The sequence below is a fragment of the Tachypleus tridentatus genome, chromosome 13 (assembly GCF_004210375.1).
Source record: "Tachypleus tridentatus isolate NWPU-2018 chromosome 13, ASM421037v1, whole genome shotgun sequence".
Lineage (NCBI taxonomy): Eukaryota > Metazoa > Arthropoda > Merostomata > Xiphosura > Limulidae > Tachypleus > Tachypleus tridentatus.
In genome coordinates, this window is record NC_134837.1 from 83077429 (window position 1) to 83099854 (window position 22426).

Consider the following 22426-nt stretch of genomic DNA (forward strand, 5'->3'; position numbering starts at 1 on the left):
TATATTTTATGTTATTATCTATACTCTATGTGAGGTTATCACTTGACCAACCTCGTGACCATCATAAATTTCAAAATATAAATTTTGCTTTTTTGTGCTAGATTGACTACATATTATAACATAAAAATACAAATGTTTAGTCTACGAGGTCTGTTAAAAAAATATGTGGACTGTTTGAATTGTGCGGCTTCAGTTGGAGTTGGTTCCAGGGAAATCCACTTGGTGTCGCTAGGTTCGCACAGATCAGCTGATTATGATGCCATTTCCCGATTGCAGATATCTTCATTTGTGTATTAGCTACGCGGTTTTAAGTGAAGTGCAATTTTTTTCATTTGGCAGATTTCAGAATGAATGACCTGAAAGAGCAACGACTTGCTGTGAAATTTTGTGTTAAACTTGGAAAATCTGCAACTGAAACTTTTGCTATGCTTAACATGACTTACGGTGATGTTGCTATGAAGCGTACGGCATGTTTCAAGTGGCATGAATGTTTTAAGGATGGTCGACAGTCCATTGAAGATGATGAGCGTCCTGGACGACCTTCCACGTCAACTGACGACCCACACGTCGACAAAATCAACACCCAGGTGCGGGAAAATTGACGTCTGACTGTCAGGGAGCTTGCTAAAGAGTGTGGGATATCAGTTGGATCTTGTTACGAGATTTTGACCGAAAAATTGAAGATGCACCACATTACTGCGAAATTTGTGCCTCAGAACTCGTGAGTTTCTGGCCAAACACTCAATCACTGTTCTTCCCCACCTCCCCTACTCATCTGACCTTGCTCCTTGCAATTTTTTCTTGTTCCCCAAACTTAAAAGACCCTTGAAAGGAAGAAGATTTGAGACGATTCCCAAGATTAAGGCAAATGCGACAAAGGAACTGGAGGACATTACAAAAGAAGCGTACCAGGACTGTTTCAACAAGTGGAAACACCGTTTGGATAAGTGTGTGCATTGGGGAGGAGAGTACTTTGAAGGGGTCCCAGACCTGTAACTTCTAAATAAAGTACATTTTGTTTTATGACGTCAGTCCGCGTATTTTTTGAACAGCCCTCGTATGTAACTTAAGTCTCTCGATGCTATGTATTTATTAATTTTTATTATACTGACCTTCGAGTCATGCCGAGTTAACATTACATAACTTGATTGACACCGTGCATGTAAACTCGTGTTATGTATCTAATAAAATAAAACTGGCCTTTAGTCTTCACTGTTTTGTCTGTGTTTTAGTGAATTTATATTTTGGAATAGTCACAGTTCAATTATTATACATTATATATGTATACAAATTATTACTGTTTGGAAATAAATTATTAACTTATTTTTCTTAAAATATGAAACAATAAATCAAGAAGCAAACAATGATCTCTTCTCACTGTAACCTTTGATCTCTGTTGCTGCTAGACAGGTTGTTAAGTAAGCCTTTTAAAATTTTGCACGTGGAGTATATCAATTTTTTTTTTAGGTTTTATATATACAGCTGTAAAAACCAAGAAAATCAAAAATAACTGCACTGATACCATAAAATTCCACTATAATTTATTAAGCTTAGTAGCTAAGATGTATTTAGGTTTAAAAAATATGAAACTTCAAGTAGACTAATGACACAACCTACCCTCTTGAAATCTCGATTCAAAAGACGGTGGTAGCCTTTTTGCAGATTAAAATGGCTGAGATACCAATTTGTAAGCTGTCAATTAGTTATTCACATCATACATTTTGAAATAAGTGTGTGTGTCTATATATATAAGGACCATTTTCAAAAATAGAAAGAGGTGAATGAAACCACTGTGTATAATTCAGTATATAATCCATATCTCAGCAATATAAAAAGATGAGGTTCTTATTTTATATTTTAGCTTGTTAAAATTAGTAATTTGAGTCCCTTATTCATACAAAACTATAGACTTTGTATTTTGACATCACAAACTTCTTATTTTAAATGGTGCTGCATTCAACATACCACTTGACTCACTAAAATCTATATCTAGGTGTTCTTTTAATATTTACTTTTAAGAAATTACGTGATATATAATGTTCAAGTTTGAATTATAATCTACAATTTGATTCCAAACTTAATGACATAAGTTCATGGAACAGCAGCTCAATGAAATTTTGAATGCAAGTCAACAAACACAATCACATGGCCTTGACCCATAACCCATTGCAAAGGTGTTAATTACATGTCCAATCATCATGACTCAAAGTACAAGTGGAAGAAACAAATGTATAATTTAGTGAGGCACAGAGACACCTATAAGATGTGTTGATTGACTCAGCTCTGAATCCAAAACCCAGTCACTGGGAACTGACATCCACGTTATGAGGAATCCCAAGCAAAGGGGTGAACTGTATTTGATAGCTCACTCAAAAGACAACACCCTTTTGGAGATAGAGCATCAGAATGGAGGGCATAACTTGTCACCTACACCAGCAAAACACCACTAAGTTACTCTAAAATGAATTGTTGTAACATTATTTGTATCGTAAATCAATATCACATACAGAAGTATGCCTCCATGATCCAACACTCCAGTAGCTTGGAACTGTACAGTGATAAGGATTTCCATACTCCACTGTAAACAAAATGGGGGAACAAATACAGTGAAAAGTTCAGAGAAGCACCAGCACTGGAGAAGTACAATAGGTGACCACAAGAAAACCATATTTTGAAAAGCAGATCATATCTGATTTATTCAACCTAAAGTATGGCAGGGATAGGCAATTATCCCCTTCTGCTTTATCCATGGTCTATGGGTTATCATTATTCAGAATAGGGATATTTATGAAGCAAATATATCTTGAGGAAAAACTACAAGCAATCTTAGGGAACATCCCATCTCAGCAATGGCAATGGAAATTAAAATATGCAGTCAACATGGCCTAACAGTGCAGATTTGATTATTAGAAGCATACCTAATCAGGCACCACCCACCACAATGAGGGAAACAGACAGTGCAAAGAAAAGCCCCTGAGAGATACACACACACATACAAAAGATAACTAATCCAGCCACATTTTCACCATAGTCTGCAGAATGGTTACAGGTGGAAGATGATGGAAATGAGATGCCTGACCTTATAAGAAGACATCTGGAACAAATTATGGTAATATGACGATACAGAAGAAAAAAAAGAAAAAATTAAAAAGTCTCTTGGTGTTGAGGGACGTAACATATGCATCCAGGTAAGGTGTACCCCTACTAAAGGCATGTGTTATAACTGAAACTTAATGATTTGTTAATTATAATGTAGAAAGAAAAAAAAAGACAAAATTAAAAAGTCTCTTGGTATTGAGGGACGTAACATATGCATCCAGGTAAGGTGTACCCCAACTAAAGGCATGCGTTATAATTGAAACTTAATGATTTGTTAATTATAATGTGTGTGTATGTTTTTCACATAGCAAAGCCACATCAGGCTATCTGCTGAGTCCACCGACAGGAATCAAACCCCTGATTTTAATGCTGTAAATCCATAGACTTACCACTGTACCAGCATAGGACCCTACTGAAGGCATGGCTACTGGAAAACAAGATGATCGAGAGACCAGTTCATTTAATAAACTTTACTGGGATGGTAAAGATGGTCCACAACAAAGCTGAATAAACCTCGAACAAGGCATGTAAGGACACAAACACTGCAAAAAGGAGATAGAAGATTCAACCACAAAGGAAATGAGAACTGTCCAAATAGACCATGACCAGATTATTCCTGGCAAGATGAAGAAAATGATTCAGAGCATAATGCACAGCCAGAAATTCGTGGATGTTGATATGGTAAGCCCTAAAGGGAAACATTTGTAAAGATATGCGAAACCGAACAGGAGAAGGAACCTGAACACAACCCAATGTGCAAGCCTTGTCCAAACAGCAATGTAGACTGCATGCACGGGGAAGTATGAAGAGAAACACGAGCCTCCAATGGATCTCATGCAAAATTCCACTGGTCGTGTAGAACCCACTGAAAAGACCACATATTCACTAGATACAAGGGGACAAGGGCTTTCATAGAAGAACACAATCCTAAGAGCAATAGAGCTTCACAAGTTGTAAGAGCGGAGCAACAAGGCCATGAAGAACTGAAATCTCCAAAGAAAAAGGAAAAGGTTAGGCTGGACAGAGATAAGTTTTGAAAAAGATACCCAAACTGACAAGATATTGGGTAGATATAAGGAATGACTTCTTCCATTTGATTAATCAACCCACAAGTGCTGCTTCAAGGAGCAGCAGATGAGTGTGAAGGGTAAACTCTTGTTCTAAATGAGCTAACAAAAGCCAATCCTCCATGTAATGGCAGAAGAACAATTCCCAAGCAACCTAATGTTGGACAAAAGTCTTGACCACCTGACAAAGGATGTATGAGGCTAAAGCAAACCCAAGTGAGCAGGATGTGAAATTGATAAACTACCTTGTGATGATTGAACCGAAGACAGTGCCTCAACTGGCAAGATATACGGTCAGCAATTGCAACATCCACCTCAGTTATCCACAAACCCAGACAAAAAAATCCACCTGAGAATGAGAAAAAACTCCATGGTAAATTGGGGGGATATAAAAAATTGACTGAGGTGGAACAAATTGATCACAGGATGCCAGGCCCTGGTTTTCTTTGCTACACCAAACAACCTGGAATAAAAACATAGAGAAGGATGAATGACATGTTTAATATCTTGCTGGGATAAAAGATCTTGTACTGCCTCAGACATTGACTAGTTGTAGAATCCAGGTATCTAGAAGAGGGGAAAGATAATGTATGACAAGTCCCTTGGATAACATCTGAATATTCCACAGACTTGTTGTCAAGAAGTTGCCAAAGGGGGACAAAATTACTGGTCACTGGACCAGAAGCCATTGGGTAATTATCAGCACTACTGGAAATGTATCCACCTGTGTCAAATAAGATAATAAGATGAGAAATCCCAGAAAGTTGAAACAGAATAGGGCTGAGAAAGAACTGGACAGAAAACAGTTACAGGGGTATGCATAGTCTTTGTTCAGTTTCAGTCTCTTATTCTCTCTGGCTTTAATATAAAAATTATATAGTGAGGCTTTATATTAGGATTTGTACCTAAAATTTATTCTAATGAAGTGATCAAAATTTATACTGCAAAAACTTTAGTGTCTAGATAAAGGAACATAATAAATCCCTTTTCTTGGATGTAGCAATACACAATAACAACATTAATTATAAAATGGTTAGTTCATCAATTCTTACTATACTGATATATCACACTACTTTACAAATTATTTATTTTTTCTGCTATGGTTATTAAAAGATTCACAATTCCTTTTACATAACTAGTAAATTTAACATGAATATACAAGTAATTTGTTGATGTGATAACACTAAACAAATGAATACACATGCAACTCATCAAAAATATTGTTCAATAAATTTTCTACAGTTCATTAGACCATGGGTTGGCAAACTTTTTTGAAGGCAAGCCAGATTAGCAATGCTTTTATGTCTTGCAGACCAAGGTGAATAAAAAATGAAACCATGATCATACAAGGCTATGGAAGCAGCTTGTTTTTTAATTACTTTAATGTTTTTCATTATAGAAGTATATACCTAAATAAACTGCCACATACTTTCAATCAATGAGAACTATAATTTTTTTTTTTGGGGGGTGGCAAAATATTGTTAAATTGGGGTAAATGTAATCAAAACTCACTGCAAGTGGCAATCAGTTGACACTGAATTATAAACAGATTTAATATACTTCATCTTTGTAAAAGTTTTTTCACATAAATAGGTTGTGACAAATGCTGAAACCCATCCCCAAGTAAAGGATTTGAAAGAAGTATATCCTTCGTCTGGGAGGCACTTAAGTTGGAGGGCTGGATTTGGCCAGGAGGCCATAGTTTGCCGACCCCTGCATTAGACATTAACAATTGGTAAAAACTTCATGATGTAACTGCTAAGCTACTTTCTCTTTGACTAATGTACTGATGCCAAGGGTCACTTGGAGTCTCGACCATAGGCATCCACAGAAATATTTACAGGGATAGAGGAAAACAGTGTGAAATTCTGAAGTGAATAAAAAAAATCATGTATATAATGTTAAATGAATCATGAAAGAAGTATGTTTCTTGATGACAGAAATAACACAAACTAAATACTAATAGTAATAGTATATGGTATTTAGAGTATATGGCATTTAAGCTTAATTTTAAATTTAAGACTTACTCAAGTTATTGCTTTTTTATATATCCTAATTTTTTGTAAGTGAATGGGACTAGATATAGTTCTATTTTTTTTTTAAAACAATTTCTTTTGATTAGGAATATTTGTATCCGGGTGAAATGGTACGCCTTTTAAGTTAACATCCTAAGATATATTTGCTATTTTTACATTACAGAAACACAACAAATGATTTGATAAAAGTATTTTATCCATATGGAAGATAACTGAAGTAGTGGAATGATACACGATAGGTTATTTACACTTGTTTATCACGTCTAGAAAAATTATTTTGTTGTAGAAACAGTATCATATATTTCTGATACTTATTTGTGCTTTATATAGAACGACTCACAATCTTTGGTTTAACGTTAACCTTAAAGTATAAAAATTATGCTTGTCGGTGTTTTAGCCATCCTTCACTTTAGTGTAATCAAGTTTTTTAATATTCATGTACAAGTTCACGTCCTCCCTACTAATAACATAACATGAATAAATTTCTAACAACACTAATACTAAAAACAGCATTGTATAACTAATACAAAGTTAATGAAACAATTACCATAAATATGATTATCAATTTTTAAAAATACAAACCTGGGGCAGTGCAGTCCGCACATACCTCGGCAATACTCCTAAGTTTACCCCTAGATATCATCACTATTCTGCCTATTTTTGTTACAGAAGTGATAAATTTTATAAAAATAATAACTTCACTAAAGGATTCATTACATATCAGAATGGGGGAGGAGTGTACAGGAAGTATTCAATAACAATCCATCAAATATTTACAAAACTCTTCACGATATTGTTGCACTTTCACTGAAACACTTGCATGCTTACAATCCACCAAATAATCCAGTCGTTGTTTTCAAACACTTTCCGATTGCTACAATAAAGAGCATGAAATCATGATTCTTTATCAAATTTCTCTTTGTGCGGTCTGAATCACACTGTCCAATCAAAACAGTGGACATTCCTGTATTTGCGCCTACTTTTACTTATTTTCGATGTTTATTTACAAAATTAAGGAACACATTTCTGAAACAATAAAATTTATAGAAAAACACAAAAATCATGCTAGCTCAATGTAAATATTTTGCAACTTCATTATATATGCTCAAGTTAACCTAGTCTGAAAAATCGCAAAATATGTCACAGACGTTCCTTCGTTTTGTCAATAAAATCACCCTATAAGTCATTGCGACACCTAGCGTTTTCTGAAAATCATTATAGAAACAATTTAATAGTAGTTCTATTTTTTTTTTTTAATCACATTCTTCTTAATTGTCCATTACAGATCAAAATCAGGTATTTAATTCGGCGCTTACTATGATTGATTAACAAAGTAAAAGTAGCAACCAGATATAGGTAGAAGATAACCAAATTATTCAGTTGGAATTAATGTAGCAATCAGACGGACAGCGGCAAAATATAACGATTATATAATTTAGGTTATTTAATCATAATAAGAATAAAAGCTAAATTTATAGCCTGGAAGTTTTATAAAAAATAAAAAGTAGAAATTTCCAGTTCACCATTCGCTAAAATAATATAAACTTAAACCATTTTTTGAAAAAGTCCGTGTCTATATCCGCTTATAATATAACTGGACCGATTACCACAAAATCTGACATTACAGTTTGTCTCCCCCCGCTTCCAGGAGAGATATTGAGGGAAGGCAAGTTTGACTCCAAAGTGTTACCAGTATCTTTCCCGCACGTTGAATGGGGATGTCATCTAGTATGTCTCTTTTTGTATATATGAAATAATTTACTGAAATTCTTTATTTTTAATTTAGTGTTAAAATTTGACACTCAAAACATTCCTGCAAGTTCTTAAACCATCTATAATATTTCTGACACGAAAAACAGCCGCACTGTATCACATATTTAGTTTTAGAAAGATGCAGCTGATACAAGATAATAAACGGTAAACCTAAAGCTTTCAAGTAATATAAAGAATGTTTGCTCCTCGGTGTACAGAATGGAGATAGCCGACTGTGTTGAGTTGTGATGAGAAAACAACAACGAAGAATGTCAAGTGTTAAGATTAGAAAATGAGAGAAACAAAATGTGCCAGACGATCTAGGTAAGTAAAAGTGCCAAAACTAGTTTGGATTGTTGCTAATGGAGAAAGTAACCCTGTTTAGTTACTTTGTTTTTAATAGATATATAACTATTTGTTCGAAGTCCTGTTAATGAAGCATCACGAAACTTGTATCCATGCTATAAATTCGCATAAAATAATTTTGCAAGTTTAAAAATTTTCCTTTTCAATTTTTTTCCTTTTCAATTTTTATAGGCGCAGTTTGATTAATGCAGCGTTTCTCAAACTGATGTCCCAGCTCAAAATTTTTCTCAAAGTTATTTGCGCATGCACGTGTGTAAGAGGACTGTCACAGCCGGAAATATTTTCAAAGCGGGAGACCCATCAACAGAAGTGTGGAAACGTTGGACTAATGAATGGTAAGAATAAGAAACACCGAGAATCATTATCAATTTCTTAATTAAAGTTATATAGGACATCAAAGTTTGCTACAATCTTGAGAGGTGACATTACTTAATATTAACACAATATTACTCCATTTTGAGAATGCATATTTTGCTGATGAGGTTATCATACAAATGAAAATCAGGCCTCAAGCAACATTTTGTTAGAAGTAGGAAAACTTGTAATAGGCCTTCATTCCTTTTCATAACGATATGCTAATTAATGAAAGTAAAACTATAATATTTGAAACATTTTTGTGACTGGAATTATCTTAGTAACGGTAGTTATTTCATTTTGAAATGGTATACACAAGCCTTATCACTTTTTTCATTGCAAAATCAAGAGTGAATACAAACAGCAAGATGGTTTAAGAGTTTCTGTACCTTAGTAGAGCGCCTAGTTTTTTTGTTTAAATAAGTTCCAACCTTTAGAAACTTCACCTCTTTACGAGATGGAAGTCAAGCCAACTACAACGCCCAATGTTACCAACTTAAACTTCGGGCCAGCATAGCCAGTGGTTAAGGCGCACGATTAGCAGCCTGAGGTTTACCCATTCGAATACCCGAATAAACAGGGATGCGTTATGCTGTTTGATCAATCCCACTATTCATTGATAAAATAGTCCAAGAGTTGGTGGTGGATGGTGATTACTAACTGGCTTCCCTTTAGTCTTACTCTGTTAAATTAGGGATAGCTACCCATCGTGTAGTTTTGCGCGAAATTCAAAACAAACAAACTTGAAATTTCAAACATGTTAATACTTAACGTACAAAGCTGTGGAGCAGAAATGGGCATCATAATTACCCATAAAAATAACATTTAGTTAAGTATACACAAATTAACCTAAACTATTTTGTCATAGTAATGGATTTATTTACTCCTTTCCTCTTTACTTGAAGCCTGATGAGAAAATTAGTTAACATGAACTAAGGAAAAAATAAAGAATACAGAATGAAAGTTTTTCTTAAAATATGGTAATATTAAAAAACAAAAAATAAATAAACAATGTTCTATTTTTATTCTAATTTGTTAGTACATACATATTTATAATTTCTACACTTACCTATAGTACTTGCCATTTTATTGTAGTTTTATAGTACAAAAATGGTTTACGTTAACCAAAATGTTTCGTTTCAACGACCTAATCGTACTTGTACTGCAATAGCGAAAGAAAAACAGAAGTTTGAAGAATTAAAAAAATCCTTTGGCTTTCTTTACATCAAGCTGTTATTATAATATCCAGTATTATTTGAGACACTTAAAACAAATATAAACAACATATGGAAAGAACGTCGTTACTATTGATATGTTTCCAATATCAATTTTGATGACCAGTTATTCACATGTCAAGCTATGAACATTTGCACGATAATTCGCCTAATTAATTTTTTACGCATGTGTCGTGGTACGACACCTTCAGTAACATGCACCACGTGCAACTTTGCTATGCAAATTGAACTATGTGTGTAATTTAAATGCATATATTGCATAAGTGGTGGTCCTTTTATCCGTTTTCCAAGAAAATTATAAAACGATATTTTAGTTTACGTTACTACCGTTTGTCAATTGTCAGTTAACTGTGAAATATTCTTTTTGATTTATCAAATACACAATACAATTTACAATATCTCCTTCGTTTTAAAATGGTTTATTTTCAACACATAATAGTCGAACTATAAACCATCATGACAATTTATAAATCTAAAAGGAGATTTAATATGGAAAAATTATAAAATGTCGTGTAAATGTAATCAATAAAGACATATTTTTCAGCCAACTTACCAGTTTTAACTAATAGCGACACCTATACTCTAAGTATGCAATAACTATTTTCCACGAACTTTGCTTACCACATGACATTTTTATTAAATATTACAAATTTATAGTCAGTCACACTTAGTGCGGAAAATTATAAAAAAAACCTTAATATTTTTGGGTTCATTTTTATGCCAGTATGTTTCGTTTGTGGTTGAACAAGCACAAAACTACCCAATGGTCTATCTGACTCTGCTCACCTCGGGTAATAATACCTGACTAATATTTACATATTTTACGAATGTGTCCGAGCTCTAAACTACACAATAAACTAGCGTTCTGTTTATCACGGGAAACACAACCCCGATTTTTCGAGTTTCAAGTTTGTAAGCTGATCACTGAATTTTTGGATATTTTTTTTCAGAATGTATGGAATTAAAAAAAAAAGGTTTATGTACAATTTTTTACAGGAGCAAGACACAATCTAATATTTTTTTATTCTTGTGTGTGCGAAATATTCTGTTAAAGATAAACGAAATTGCAGCATTTCTTTCAAGTACTTACAAGCGCTATTGTATAACGACTAATAACTGCTTGTATACAAGACCAGATGAAGGGTTTTATTAGCCGTAGGCTTTTCAACTTATAGACGCATCCTCGAGACAGAACCTCTTCGTGCAATACATTAATAGTTACAGCTTGAGCCCCTAATTAGTGTGGGGCCCTACTTCCCCGGTAAGTTCATGCCTTAAACTGGGGTTGCCTGTAGATATTATAGCTTCTTTTACAGGTAGATACTGTGGTTATATGTGGTTGTAGTAGTACTTGTCGTGTATCCCTCTGGAATAGAAGGAGCATCTTCTCATGCAGTCTTCAAAAACCTAAACTACTTCATGATAAAAATGTATGGTTTTATATAGCTTACCTGAGTTAAAAGATTAACCATGTTAAACTGTATGTTGAAGGTCAAACACACAATACTAATTCAAACCAAACGGTGGGCTACCATTAGTCATACGCTTTATATTACCCAGTATTATATTGCTTCTACCCACAAGCCATTCGCTTCTCCATATATTCAAAGGGTAAAAAAGCTTAGTGCAAGTTTCTTTTAGTTATTCCCTGGATTGGAAGTTATTTATTTTCAACACCACACCACTTCATCCCAATCTCAGAACTTGTAGAGATTTATATGCCCCTTACGTAAGACGCATTTTAAATTCTACATACCTACACATTTATACTTGGAATATAGCAGCACATCTATTTGAAGGTGAATTACACTGGTTTAAAACCTGTTTATTGACATTTACAAAAGTACTTCTGACACTGCAAATGTCACAATAACTAAACCTGAAATAAGAACAAGAAACGCTGTTAACTGTATACATTTAATATTTATATCTAGTCAAAGAAGAAGCGAATTTTAAAATTAAAGTAGTTAAAAGTAAGGTTGCACTCTACAAGACCTGCACTATAGTGGACATATTGAATATACTGGTTAGTCACAATTCTCATGTTTTAAATAATACTGTATATGTATTAATCATATATACATACAGCTATTTCTATAGTTTAGGCAATAGTGAAACATTTTCAACAAGAGGTTTTTTTTTACACATTTGTACGACATTATATTTACCAAGACAAATCCCAAAAACGTATTCACTTCACAAAAAATTTACAATGCCCATACAGTCCTATGTAACCTGAGTTAAAGGTCAAACAGTTTTAAATATTTTATCATGTTACCGTCTAAGTGCTACTTTTCGTTTTAACAAAAAAGTTCACATAAAGCTATCCAACTTTACACAGTTTTTAACATTATTATGACTACATTTGGTCAGGGAAATGAAAAAAAACAAACCATATATCAAAACGTTTTATTTATGATCTACACTGTAATAATTTATCTTTATTATGAATTAACGGATGGAAAATTGCGTCTGTAAAGAAAAGCTTTAAAGAGAACTTAGTGTTGCATGAACAAAAGTGGGCAACAGAGGAAGGAGAGGGTTAATGAATGGTACTGATGTAATCTTTATTGAACTAATGTTTCATATTCTACTTGAAAAATTAAATTGGGAGTAATTTCAAAAGTGCTAGTGTGGGTTTATCATTACAGCTGATTGAAAATTTATTTTTAGAAATATCAGATTTTTCTTAACAATACATTCCATATACCTATCCTTAAAGAATAAGAGAGTAGCTATTTGTTTGAAGTTTTCACTATTTTTAAATATTTGCCACATTACAAGAAATTAGGAATTAAAAAGAATTTAAATTACAAAAGGTTTATTTTAGAATAAAACAACTGATTTGGTAATTAATCATTTTGATAAAAACATTATGATACTTATTTCAATTATATGATGAAACATGAATAAGTGATAAAAAAAAGACATGATAAAAAGAACTTTTAAATAATGTTTTCCTTATAAAATTGATACATACTAGGTTTTTTTAGTATATGAGGAAAGACCCATATGGAAAAGCAAATAAAAATGTTCTATTGTAATTTTTTTTGGAATAATTATGTTACTCTTCTTTAGAAAAAAATAACACATGAAGAGGTTCATAATCAGTTATAAGATCCATTACTTTCACACTGGTAAAAGCTGTCCTAATACAACAAAAATAAACAAGTAAAAAAATAGAAAGGTTAACTTTTACATTTCATATTAGTTTAATTCCACCTGTTTCAGGCTTTTCTTTGGAAATGAGTTTAAAAAATAGTTAGGTTTTTAATTTTGCTTTTTTGATATCCTACTCTTGTATAATAACACAAATGAAAGTTCTTTTATGATGTCTTATAACATTTCTGCACTAAATATACTTGATAAATAAATATAGCGTATCTGGATTTATATGTGACATTATTTGAATGACACTACAGTAAGGGATATTAATGCTTTCCTCCAGTGTTTGAAGTAGATAATACAGAACAAATCCAATAGAGATCAGCACCTACAGTGTTTCCAATACCAACAAGCAAGCACTTAATGTAACAAATGATAACTTGTGAATAAATTCAGGTAAAATAATAAAAAATGCAGTAAGAAATTGTTTGCCCAAATTAACTCAAGCAAGTGTTTTTTTGAAACATGGAGGGTGTTTTACTGCATCACGGAAAAAGCTGTTCAGATGTAGCTGTAAGTATTATTGATAATTAGGGTACGGTAATATACTTTTATACAACTTTAGAGACTTAAAACCTCTTCATGTCTTAATAGCAGTTAAACGTTTTTGAAATTATATCATAAGTAATATTCAAACTCCAATAGCAGTTATGTATGCAAATAATAATGTTGATTGAGGTAAGTAAACTATGAATATATGAAAATCCCAAACACATTTTAACATTTAACCTGCTTTTCTTCCTTCAAATACCTCTCATATATGGTATTTTCAGTCAAATAACTAATGTCAATTTCACTAGAACTTAGCTTCATCTAAAGCTTTCATTTTAATATGAGATTTATTGTGGTTTTCTGTTATTTTATATGTTTAAGAATAATCTTCCTTATATGTTTAGAAGTAGCCAGCAAGTTACTCAATTAATAACATACAATAAAACAAATTACAAAATGGATTAGGATATAAGCAGAATATTAAGTATTGCTACTTAAACATTGGAATGTATTAATAATGTTAATTTTCAAAGTTATTACACAACAGAGGTACAACACTCAATATTTTTGAGCTCTAGATTTTTGTTGAGTATTCAAAAATACTGAAAATGTACCTTTTTAAACTTGTAAGTTACATTGAAGATACCTTGAACCCTAGTGTTTCCCAAAGAATAAGATCTTATCTACCATTTAAGGAACTTATCTCATATGACATGACTTTGGATGCAGTGCTGGGTGACTTTAACTTGAATAATATTTAATTATCTCAAAGATGTTTTGGTTATTTTTTTTTTATTTGTCTTAAATTTAGCTACATCAGGAATTTATTTCCCCACTTGGGGTAAACAGAAGTCACACTCTACCGTTCTTGATGTAAATGTTTAAGGTTTTGTATTTCGAGGCTGGAAATTTAAAGATACAATTTGATATCATATTATTGGGTTTTTTTCTCAGGCTCAATTTTTTTTCTTTTAGTGCTCAAATAAAACTACTACTTTTGCCTGATAGTTCATTATGTTTCAGTTATTTTCCTAATTTAAATAACTTAATTTTTCATAGATTTTCTTCTCCACTCTAGGATGGTTTTCCTTTACCTGACATGGCCACAGTTGTTCTTTTATAACAATACCTGAGAACAACAACAACAAAAATCAATTATATATTTATTACTAATTTCCAAAATGCATGAAAAGTACCCTTTAGTCATTTTGTTGAATTAATCATAACTTATATATGTATATATTAAAAAAAGGCATATTTTGATCTGCAAGATAAAGCCATTGTAATGGTACATATACTATTCTGAATGAAACTGTTGAGAACATTTAAAGTATATGAAGGTACTAATGAAATAAAAATCAACAAACTAAGTGTTAAACTTTTATGATTCCACTACCATTACAATACTTTTCTTATATTTTAGACATTCTTTATTCACACAATTAACATAGTGGCCATTTATGATACTAGAAAAAATTACTTGTCTTGAATCATTAAAATTAATATTGAAGATATAACATGTTTCTAAACCAATGTTCCCTACAGAAAATGTTCTAAATAAGCCAGTGATATTGAGGACATTATGAGAAAATATAGAACCAAACTGACAACCAGTCATATTAAAATAGTTTACTTATTTGAATAATTTGTTTGAAAAATAGTCCTAAAGAGAAAAGGAGCCCCCAGAAATTAAGTGTGATTAGATTAAGAGGAGAGAATATTAACTGGATATAACAATTAATGACTGGCTCAAAAAAGCAAAAATTTTTTATAGCATTTTCTTACCACTATTTTATATGTAATTATGATAAATTAAGTCTCAAGTAACAGTAATTCATAACTTCAATAATATGATTGATTTCAAAGTATTTAAAATAAATATTACACAACTTACTTTGACTATTACTGACTATGTGGATAAGTTGGTACAGGATTTGGTTGACCTTGGCTGGTTCCTGTATTGAGGTAAATTAAGACAATCCTTAGTTATTATAAAAAATAAGCAAATTAAAGAGAAATCCACTGATGAGTTTCTTACAACAGTAATTCAATTAATGTCAATTTTGACAATGTTTGTAAAAGGTCAAGTGTACCATATTTCATTATCACTGGGAGGTCATGTGCACATCACTGACCATAAAATAAATATACACATACACCACACATCTCACTTATCACAAAACACATTTTATTATAATAGTTTAATCTGTGATTGTTTGTCTTAGGTTTACATCAATTAATTTTTACAATTTTAGTTTCACTGTGATGTGTTTCTTTCAAATGTTAGTGGACATACATGGACCACATTCATGTTCAACTACTCTTAAATGCAAATTTAATCCAACCTCCCTTACATAAAGACTATTACAAACTATATATTCTACACTTTAAACTGCTTCCTTAGCAATTACTGGTCTATCTGTTTTGTAATTGATAAATCATTTTTCTCCTTGTAAAATGGAATAATTTCCATACAGTGGGAAATTTCTGCCTTCCCCCCTACCATACTCTTTTTTATAGTGGCTGATAAAGGTGCACACTGAATACCACAGCAAACTAAATCACATCAATGCATTTCCCTTTTTCTTTCCTGAAAGCTTTTTAGTAATCAAGAATTACTTAACAATATTCATAGGATAATCGTTCGTTTTTACCAACACTGTTTAGAGATAATTTATTCAATCTTACTCTTTTACTGAATTATAAACATTAGCTACATAAAAAAATAAACACAGAAAACCCTACTTCTATCCTTTATGACAAGCCAAAATCCAATTCAAACATAGAACAGTTCAAGATTTCTTCCTAAACACTTGGTTTTTACTTTACTGTTCATTATGTTAAAAAAGATAACTCATCCACTTTCATTATTTACCTTCCCAACAAAATTGTTGAGAAAACATAATTCACCTGCCTTTTATTATTTCCTTTCTAACCTTGATATTAAGAAAAGATTATTTATCTTTACATAATTTTGATGTGAGAATGTAATGAATTTAAACATGATAAAGACTGTTCAACCATTTGTCCACAATCCTACTTCAGTTTCTTATACTATTAATTGTAGAATAGAAGAGATACCTCCATTACTTGCATTTTTTAATTTTTTTTGACTATGATAAATGCAAATCACATCAGTGGTAAAACCTTTTTAGTTGTTTTTTTTAAATAGAAATTCCTAAAACATATTTTAGTTATAAAGGTCACTTAAGTACAAATCATTATATAAGAATTGTTTTCTTATATAGATGTAATATTCTATTTGAAAAAAAAGTGAAACTGAAAAACAGTAAAGCAAGATCATTATTTTTAACTGATTACTAATGTAATGCCATCTCTTTACCTTGTGGATGGGCTACAAAAGGTGCACTGACCATGGGAGTCGGACCCATTGTACCACTAGTTGGAATAATGTTCATTGGCATGTGAGGAATCACATGTGTAGGAGTCCCAGCATGATTTCCTGGATTATGTCCATGAATTGGATGTCCCTGGAGTGCATGGTGTCCAGAGGAAGCTACAGAGTGGTGGGGAGTGTGAGACATAAGGATCATAGACTGGGGAGTACCTGAGAAACTATTATGGTGGGGATGTGGGTGGTTCTGATTTAGATGAGGTGCTTGGGAAGTGTTGGGGTTATGATGCCCAGGTTGCATGGAAGGTTGGGGCATCATCTGGCTATAAACCACAGGTTGTGGTGTGTGAGTGGGACCTGGCTGACCAGTGGGAGTTGGAGTTTGGGCTGGAGTTACATGGGGTCCACCAGCAGGCTGCTGGTGTACTGGAGAAGGGGCATGAAGAGGAGTGCCAGGAGTCTGTGACTGTGGGGTTGATGGAGCTGAATGGGGTCCAGAAGATGCCTGAGGTAACATATTCTGCACAGCACTAACAGGAACTCCATGAGGATGGGGATTATGCCCCATAGCTCTCATATGTGGAGACACTGAGAAAAAAACGTAATTAAAAATTGTGTTGACAACTATCTAAAATCAAAGTTATTGGTTTCAAACTGTTAACAAGGGAAAGGTTCTATTCTAATTGAATATTTTAAAAATACTATATTTCTACTTGCAGAGATTCATGTGTATACTTAAAGATCACAGTAATTTAGGAAAAGCAGGCATTCAGCATTGTTTATTTCAGTATTCAAAGTACATGAAGTGTCCACAGCATGCAGAAAAAACTGTTTACCATGTTCTGGAAATAAATATGTCAAAAAATTAAAAATAATTTTAGTGTGTTTATACAGAAGGATAAACTTGTAATTGTACATTGAGAAAATAATATACATCCTACTTGAAACAATAACAACATAAATATATATTTTATTACAAAAGCAATTTAAATACTGAACTTACTATATACATGTCCAGTCATCTGCGGATATTCACCATAGGTCACTGTATGAGAAGTAGGAACCATTCCTACAGGCTGAGGAGACATCATTTGGGGTAGCACAGAGTAGATCTTTAAAAGTTGAAAAATCATTAACTTCTGAGAATAAAACCTGTTACTGCTACACCAAATATCTGTAGCCCAATGAAATGTAATAACACAAAATCTACTACAATACAAATGTTGTAGTTTTATTACATTTTATGTTTAGCCCTACTTTTAGGCAAAGTAGAATTAACTCAGGTCAACTGTAAGAGAGAAAAAAAATTCACAAAATGTTTATTTCATTTCTTTGTTTACAAAAAAATACTTCATGCTAACAGCATTTTTCATTAGTGCATTTGATGTTTTTTTGTTTTGACAAGTTGTGTATTTCTATGATTATGTCTATAGTGTTAAACACTTGAGGTCTGTCCACCTGTCTGCCTCATATCAAAAGTTGTTCCAAGAAACTGGTTTAACAAATTTTGACAAAAGTTTGAACAGGAATTTATGTCAATCTCCCAGAGAACATGTTTATATGGATAACCAATGAGATGAACAGTTTGAGTTTAGCAGCTATTTGAATTTTACCACCTTAATGCAAATAGTAAGGACTCAGTTGAGGAAGGAGGTCCCAATCAAAATATATGTTTCTCAAGGCAGCTGGTATGGGTATTAAAACTTTTATTAAAATAAAGTAGAGAATAACATTTGGACCTTCTTAAGTCATCTTCAGGTTAACAATCACGAATCCCAAAATACATGTTGTCACTAAACAAAAACAATGTTTAATACAGCACACAGCAGACCAAAAAATTCATGTGTTATGGCTCAAAATAGTGGAAGTGGTGCCCCATTTATTACTTTTTATACCTGACATTAGCTAGCATTACTACTATAATAGCAATGAAGATGAAAGGTTGAAAAAAAAAAAAACAAAAATATTTTCATTTTTTCCAAAAACACAATAATTATTTATCAACTAAATAAATAGTAGTATAAAGCTTAGTGTGTCAAATGTTTCTCTCTTTCTTTACGTGCTTTATGTGAAGTGTTTTACTTTTTTTAAAATGAATTTTTGGTCATAATACGTAAATAGGAAAAAGTGATGTTCATATACTAATTAATTTCTACACAGAAATATTATTCATTACAATATGGGTGCACAAAACAAATCGGCAATGAGAAAAACCATTGCTTAACTTTTAACCTTATAAAAAGGTATAACTCACAACACATGATAAATGGGTCTTTACTTAAACATTACTGTTAAATTGCTGATAGATATTGGTCAGTGATACTTCAAAATGTCTAAATAAAAGAATTTATTTGTGTACTCTCATATATTCTTCCACATTATGAAATTTTCCAATTTTCAGAGAATACTTTTTTGTATCATTAACTTTCTATAAATTAAAAAACAAACAACAAACTATGAAGGAAAATAACACAAACGTTATTCCCCATTTTTAATATAAACACTACTTTCTTTAAATTAATTATAGGCATTTACAAGCAAAGCTGAGCAATTTAATTGACTACCTTTGAGCAGCACATCCACTAGTGACTCCATAAATTAATCAACTGATCAAAAGTATGATTGAATAATGTTACAAAAATAATAGATTAATCAATTATGATTAAATTAACTGTCATAAAACTAGTAGGTTGAAATTAGTTGTTTCAGTTCCTATTTTTGATCATTCCAACAATGATCGTGATTAAATAAATTGTCACAAAAATCACAGATGAATTGAAATTAGGAGTATATTTTTCTGTATATTCAGTTTTTATTTAACTAATTTATTAACCCGTTTGCTACATTTTCAGTGTTAAATACACAAGTTTGTATACACATTTGCAAACATTAAGTGTTTATGATATAACTTTTAATGAAGTATCTGTACCTTCACAAAATGTAGAAGACTTTATGGGAAATATTACAAGTATTTTGTATTTAAAAAAAATCAGATTTTTTAATAAAGTATTTTTACTAAAGATTTGTTTGTGAATATAGTCTTTCTCCACTAGTATGAGTGTGAAGTGATTTTCATTTTATGATTAAAAACTATTCTTCATCCCAAAAATCTCAAATATCATTTGTGTAATCTCTAAAACTTCCTAAGTATGTATTTGACCTGATATTTTTGATACTCTAACTCTATATGGGATTGAAAATTTAACTGGTCTTGTAACCAGAAAGAAAAATAAGGAAACGAAAATAAATTATGCTTTTTGATTCGAGAATGACAAAAAATTATTACACAAAAACACAAGTGTTAAGTCTAAATCTCATAATATTAAATATATATATTACTTTTATTACAGTGACCTTTTCAGATGTGCCTAGTTAACATCACAAAAGTTGCAATAATACAGTGCATGTGCAAATATTACCAAGTAATCTAAAACTGGCCATTACAAATTGATCTAATTTGGCTGTGTTTTACTGGACTAGTATCTTGTAATATACAGTCAAATTTCAGTTATAATACATTATTACTGTTTACAAAAAACTTCTTAAATTTATTTTTCTTAAAACATTGAACAGTAAATAGAGAAGTATGGCAGAGAGGGAAAAAAATAATAGTTTTCCAAACCTTTGAACTACAAGAAGTGTACAAAATGTGTTCAAGCCATGGAAGAATCCACAAGTGAAAATTATCAACCATAGAAATAAGCTTTATAAAGTGTCGTGTCTATTCCACTTCATGCACAAGGTTTTAAATTATTGATATAAAAATTCTTATCTACAGTCTTATTTTAAGGCAAAATTAGATCTTAACACAGTAACATTACTTTTTGTAGAAGATTAGTCAGTAGGGTTAAGGATCTAAATCAAAGAAATAAGATATTGACTGGACTAAAATAGTAAGGCAGAAAGTAACTACCTGAGCATAAGGCAAGCCTGGCTGTGGTCCACCTCCTGGCATCATTCCCTGAGAGGAGTAGGGCATGGTAAGCTGTGGTGGAGTTGGAATGGCAGCAGGGGCTAGGATTGGTTGACCAGTGGCTGCAGCTACATGAACAGATGGTGCTATATCATGGCGTTGCTGTACTGCAATTTGATGTGCTTAAAACCCACAAAAGAAAAAAATTAACCAAGTATTTACTGATACTTTAAACTATTCTGTTATCAATCAACTCAGTTCCCCAATGTTAAAGAAATCTAATTAACATCAACTTCAAGACTGATTCCAAGTAAAGTAGTTTTATTATACATTGTCATGACTTTTCACTTATTCATGCTGAAATTTGCATACATACAAATTAGATCTTTAATTCTATGTAAGAAAGTATTACCAGACAAGCAAATATGCAAGTTTTGAAACCAGTCTTTAATACACAAATTTTAATGATTTTAATGCAGTAAAGATACATAGAATTCATACCATAGTTTAAGATAAAAGTAAACCACACATAATTACATGTTTTCTATTTCTCATTTATATAAGAGTATACGAGATAATAGAAACAGTCTGCAATACAGTGATATCATACATCCCTATAACTAATGCAATTTTTAAAACTCTTTTCTGTGCATGTCATGAGTTAAATACTAAATTTAATCAAACCACTTTACTATCAATGCATTTAACTAAACTATTATCAAGTACATTACAGTCCAAAGTTATATATTATCTTAGGTTTTACTCCTTTATTTCAAAAGAAACACTGAAATCAATAATAAAATCTTGTAGGTTTGTGTCACGTGCATAAGCTACAAACAATGTCAAAATTTTGAAAAGTACAGCTTGAAGCATAAGATGATGGGTGGTGATGAGAAACCCACTTGAAGTAAAAATGCATTCTCATGGTAGCTGGTATGAGTATTAAAACTTTAATTGACATACAGTACAGAATAAAGTTTTGACCTTTTTAAGTCATCTTCAAGTTAGCAAAATATCATGAGGTTATTCACCATCTACCAACCCTGTAGAACACCCCATCTCAACAGTGAGCAGGAAAACGGAACAATCAAGATAAAGGAAAAGATGGGTAGGGTGATAAATAGTACATGAAATGTCAATGAAAAAGAAATTCCATTCTCGAAGTCTACAGGCTAAGAGAAGAAGGAAATATGTTTTAAGGAACAGATGAAATAAGAATCACAAGGAAAGTAGTTCAAACAGAGCTAAAGTAAGGGAATTTAAGACCGCATTAATGTCCCAATCCGGATGAGTAGAATGCCTGGGAGGGCAATGTATCCAGAAGTAATGCATGAGCATAAAAGAAAAAGGGAAGTAAAAAATCTATGACAGTGGGAAAAATGAAAGATATAGTATAAAGCTGCCTTCAATCCAGAAAGCAAAGAGACCATAGACCCATGGTCAAAGAGCCAGGGGAGAAATTTTGTCAACTGTGGAATACCTTCCACATGTGTTGGTTCACCACCATGAAATATGGACAGATGGAACTAGCTAACAAGGAAGTGACTCACCCTATGACCCTATCAAACCAGATTGCCTTCCCAAGGACCAGA

At 32.2% G+C, this 22426-nt stretch overlaps 2 protein-coding genes and 1 long non-coding RNA gene across 24 annotated transcripts in view; 1 reads left to right on the plus strand and 2 right to left on the minus strand.

The window, feature by feature from the left end:
- Nucleotides 1-7390, minus strand: part of LOC143240768 (ARF GTPase-activating protein GIT2-like) — a 61036-nt gene extending 53646 nt beyond the window's left edge. For 3 of the 5 annotated variants that reach the window (XM_076483768.1, XM_076483765.1, XM_076483764.1), the window contains exon 1: nucleotides 6785-7387. In XM_076483768.1, coding sequence (XP_076339883.1) covers nucleotides 6785-6845 — 61 coding nt within the window. In that variant the 5' untranslated portion in view covers nucleotides 6846-7387. Of the gene's footprint in view, nucleotides 1-6784 lie in introns of all 5 variants that reach the window. The other 2 variants (XM_076483767.1, XM_076483766.1) reach the window with 2 other exon arrangements.
- Nucleotides 7391-8092: 702 nt separating this feature from the next.
- Nucleotides 8093-8762, plus strand: LOC143239344 (uncharacterized). Its single transcript, XR_013021132.1, has 2 exons — nucleotides 8093-8278; nucleotides 8492-8762. It is a non-coding gene; the product is annotated as an uncharacterized LOC143239344 (long non-coding RNA).
- A 5579-nt stretch (nucleotides 8763-14341) lies between these two features.
- The window catches only part of LOC143239587 (uncharacterized), a 57536-nt gene continuing 49451 nt past the window's right edge, over nucleotides 14342-22426 (minus strand). For all 18 annotated transcript variants that reach the window (XM_076480798.1, XM_076480801.1, XM_076480794.1 and 15 more), the window contains 5 exons: nucleotides 20835-21016; nucleotides 17925-18033; nucleotides 16910-17509; nucleotides 15461-15521; nucleotides 14342-14695 (listed from right to left, as the gene is read on the minus strand). In XM_076480798.1, coding sequence (XP_076336913.1) covers nucleotides 15469-15521; nucleotides 16910-17509; nucleotides 17925-18033; nucleotides 20835-21016 — 944 coding nt within the window. In that variant the 3' untranslated portion in view covers nucleotides 14342-14695; nucleotides 15461-15468. The remainder of the gene's footprint in view (nucleotides 14696-15460; nucleotides 15522-16909; nucleotides 17510-17924; nucleotides 18034-20834; nucleotides 21017-22426) is intronic.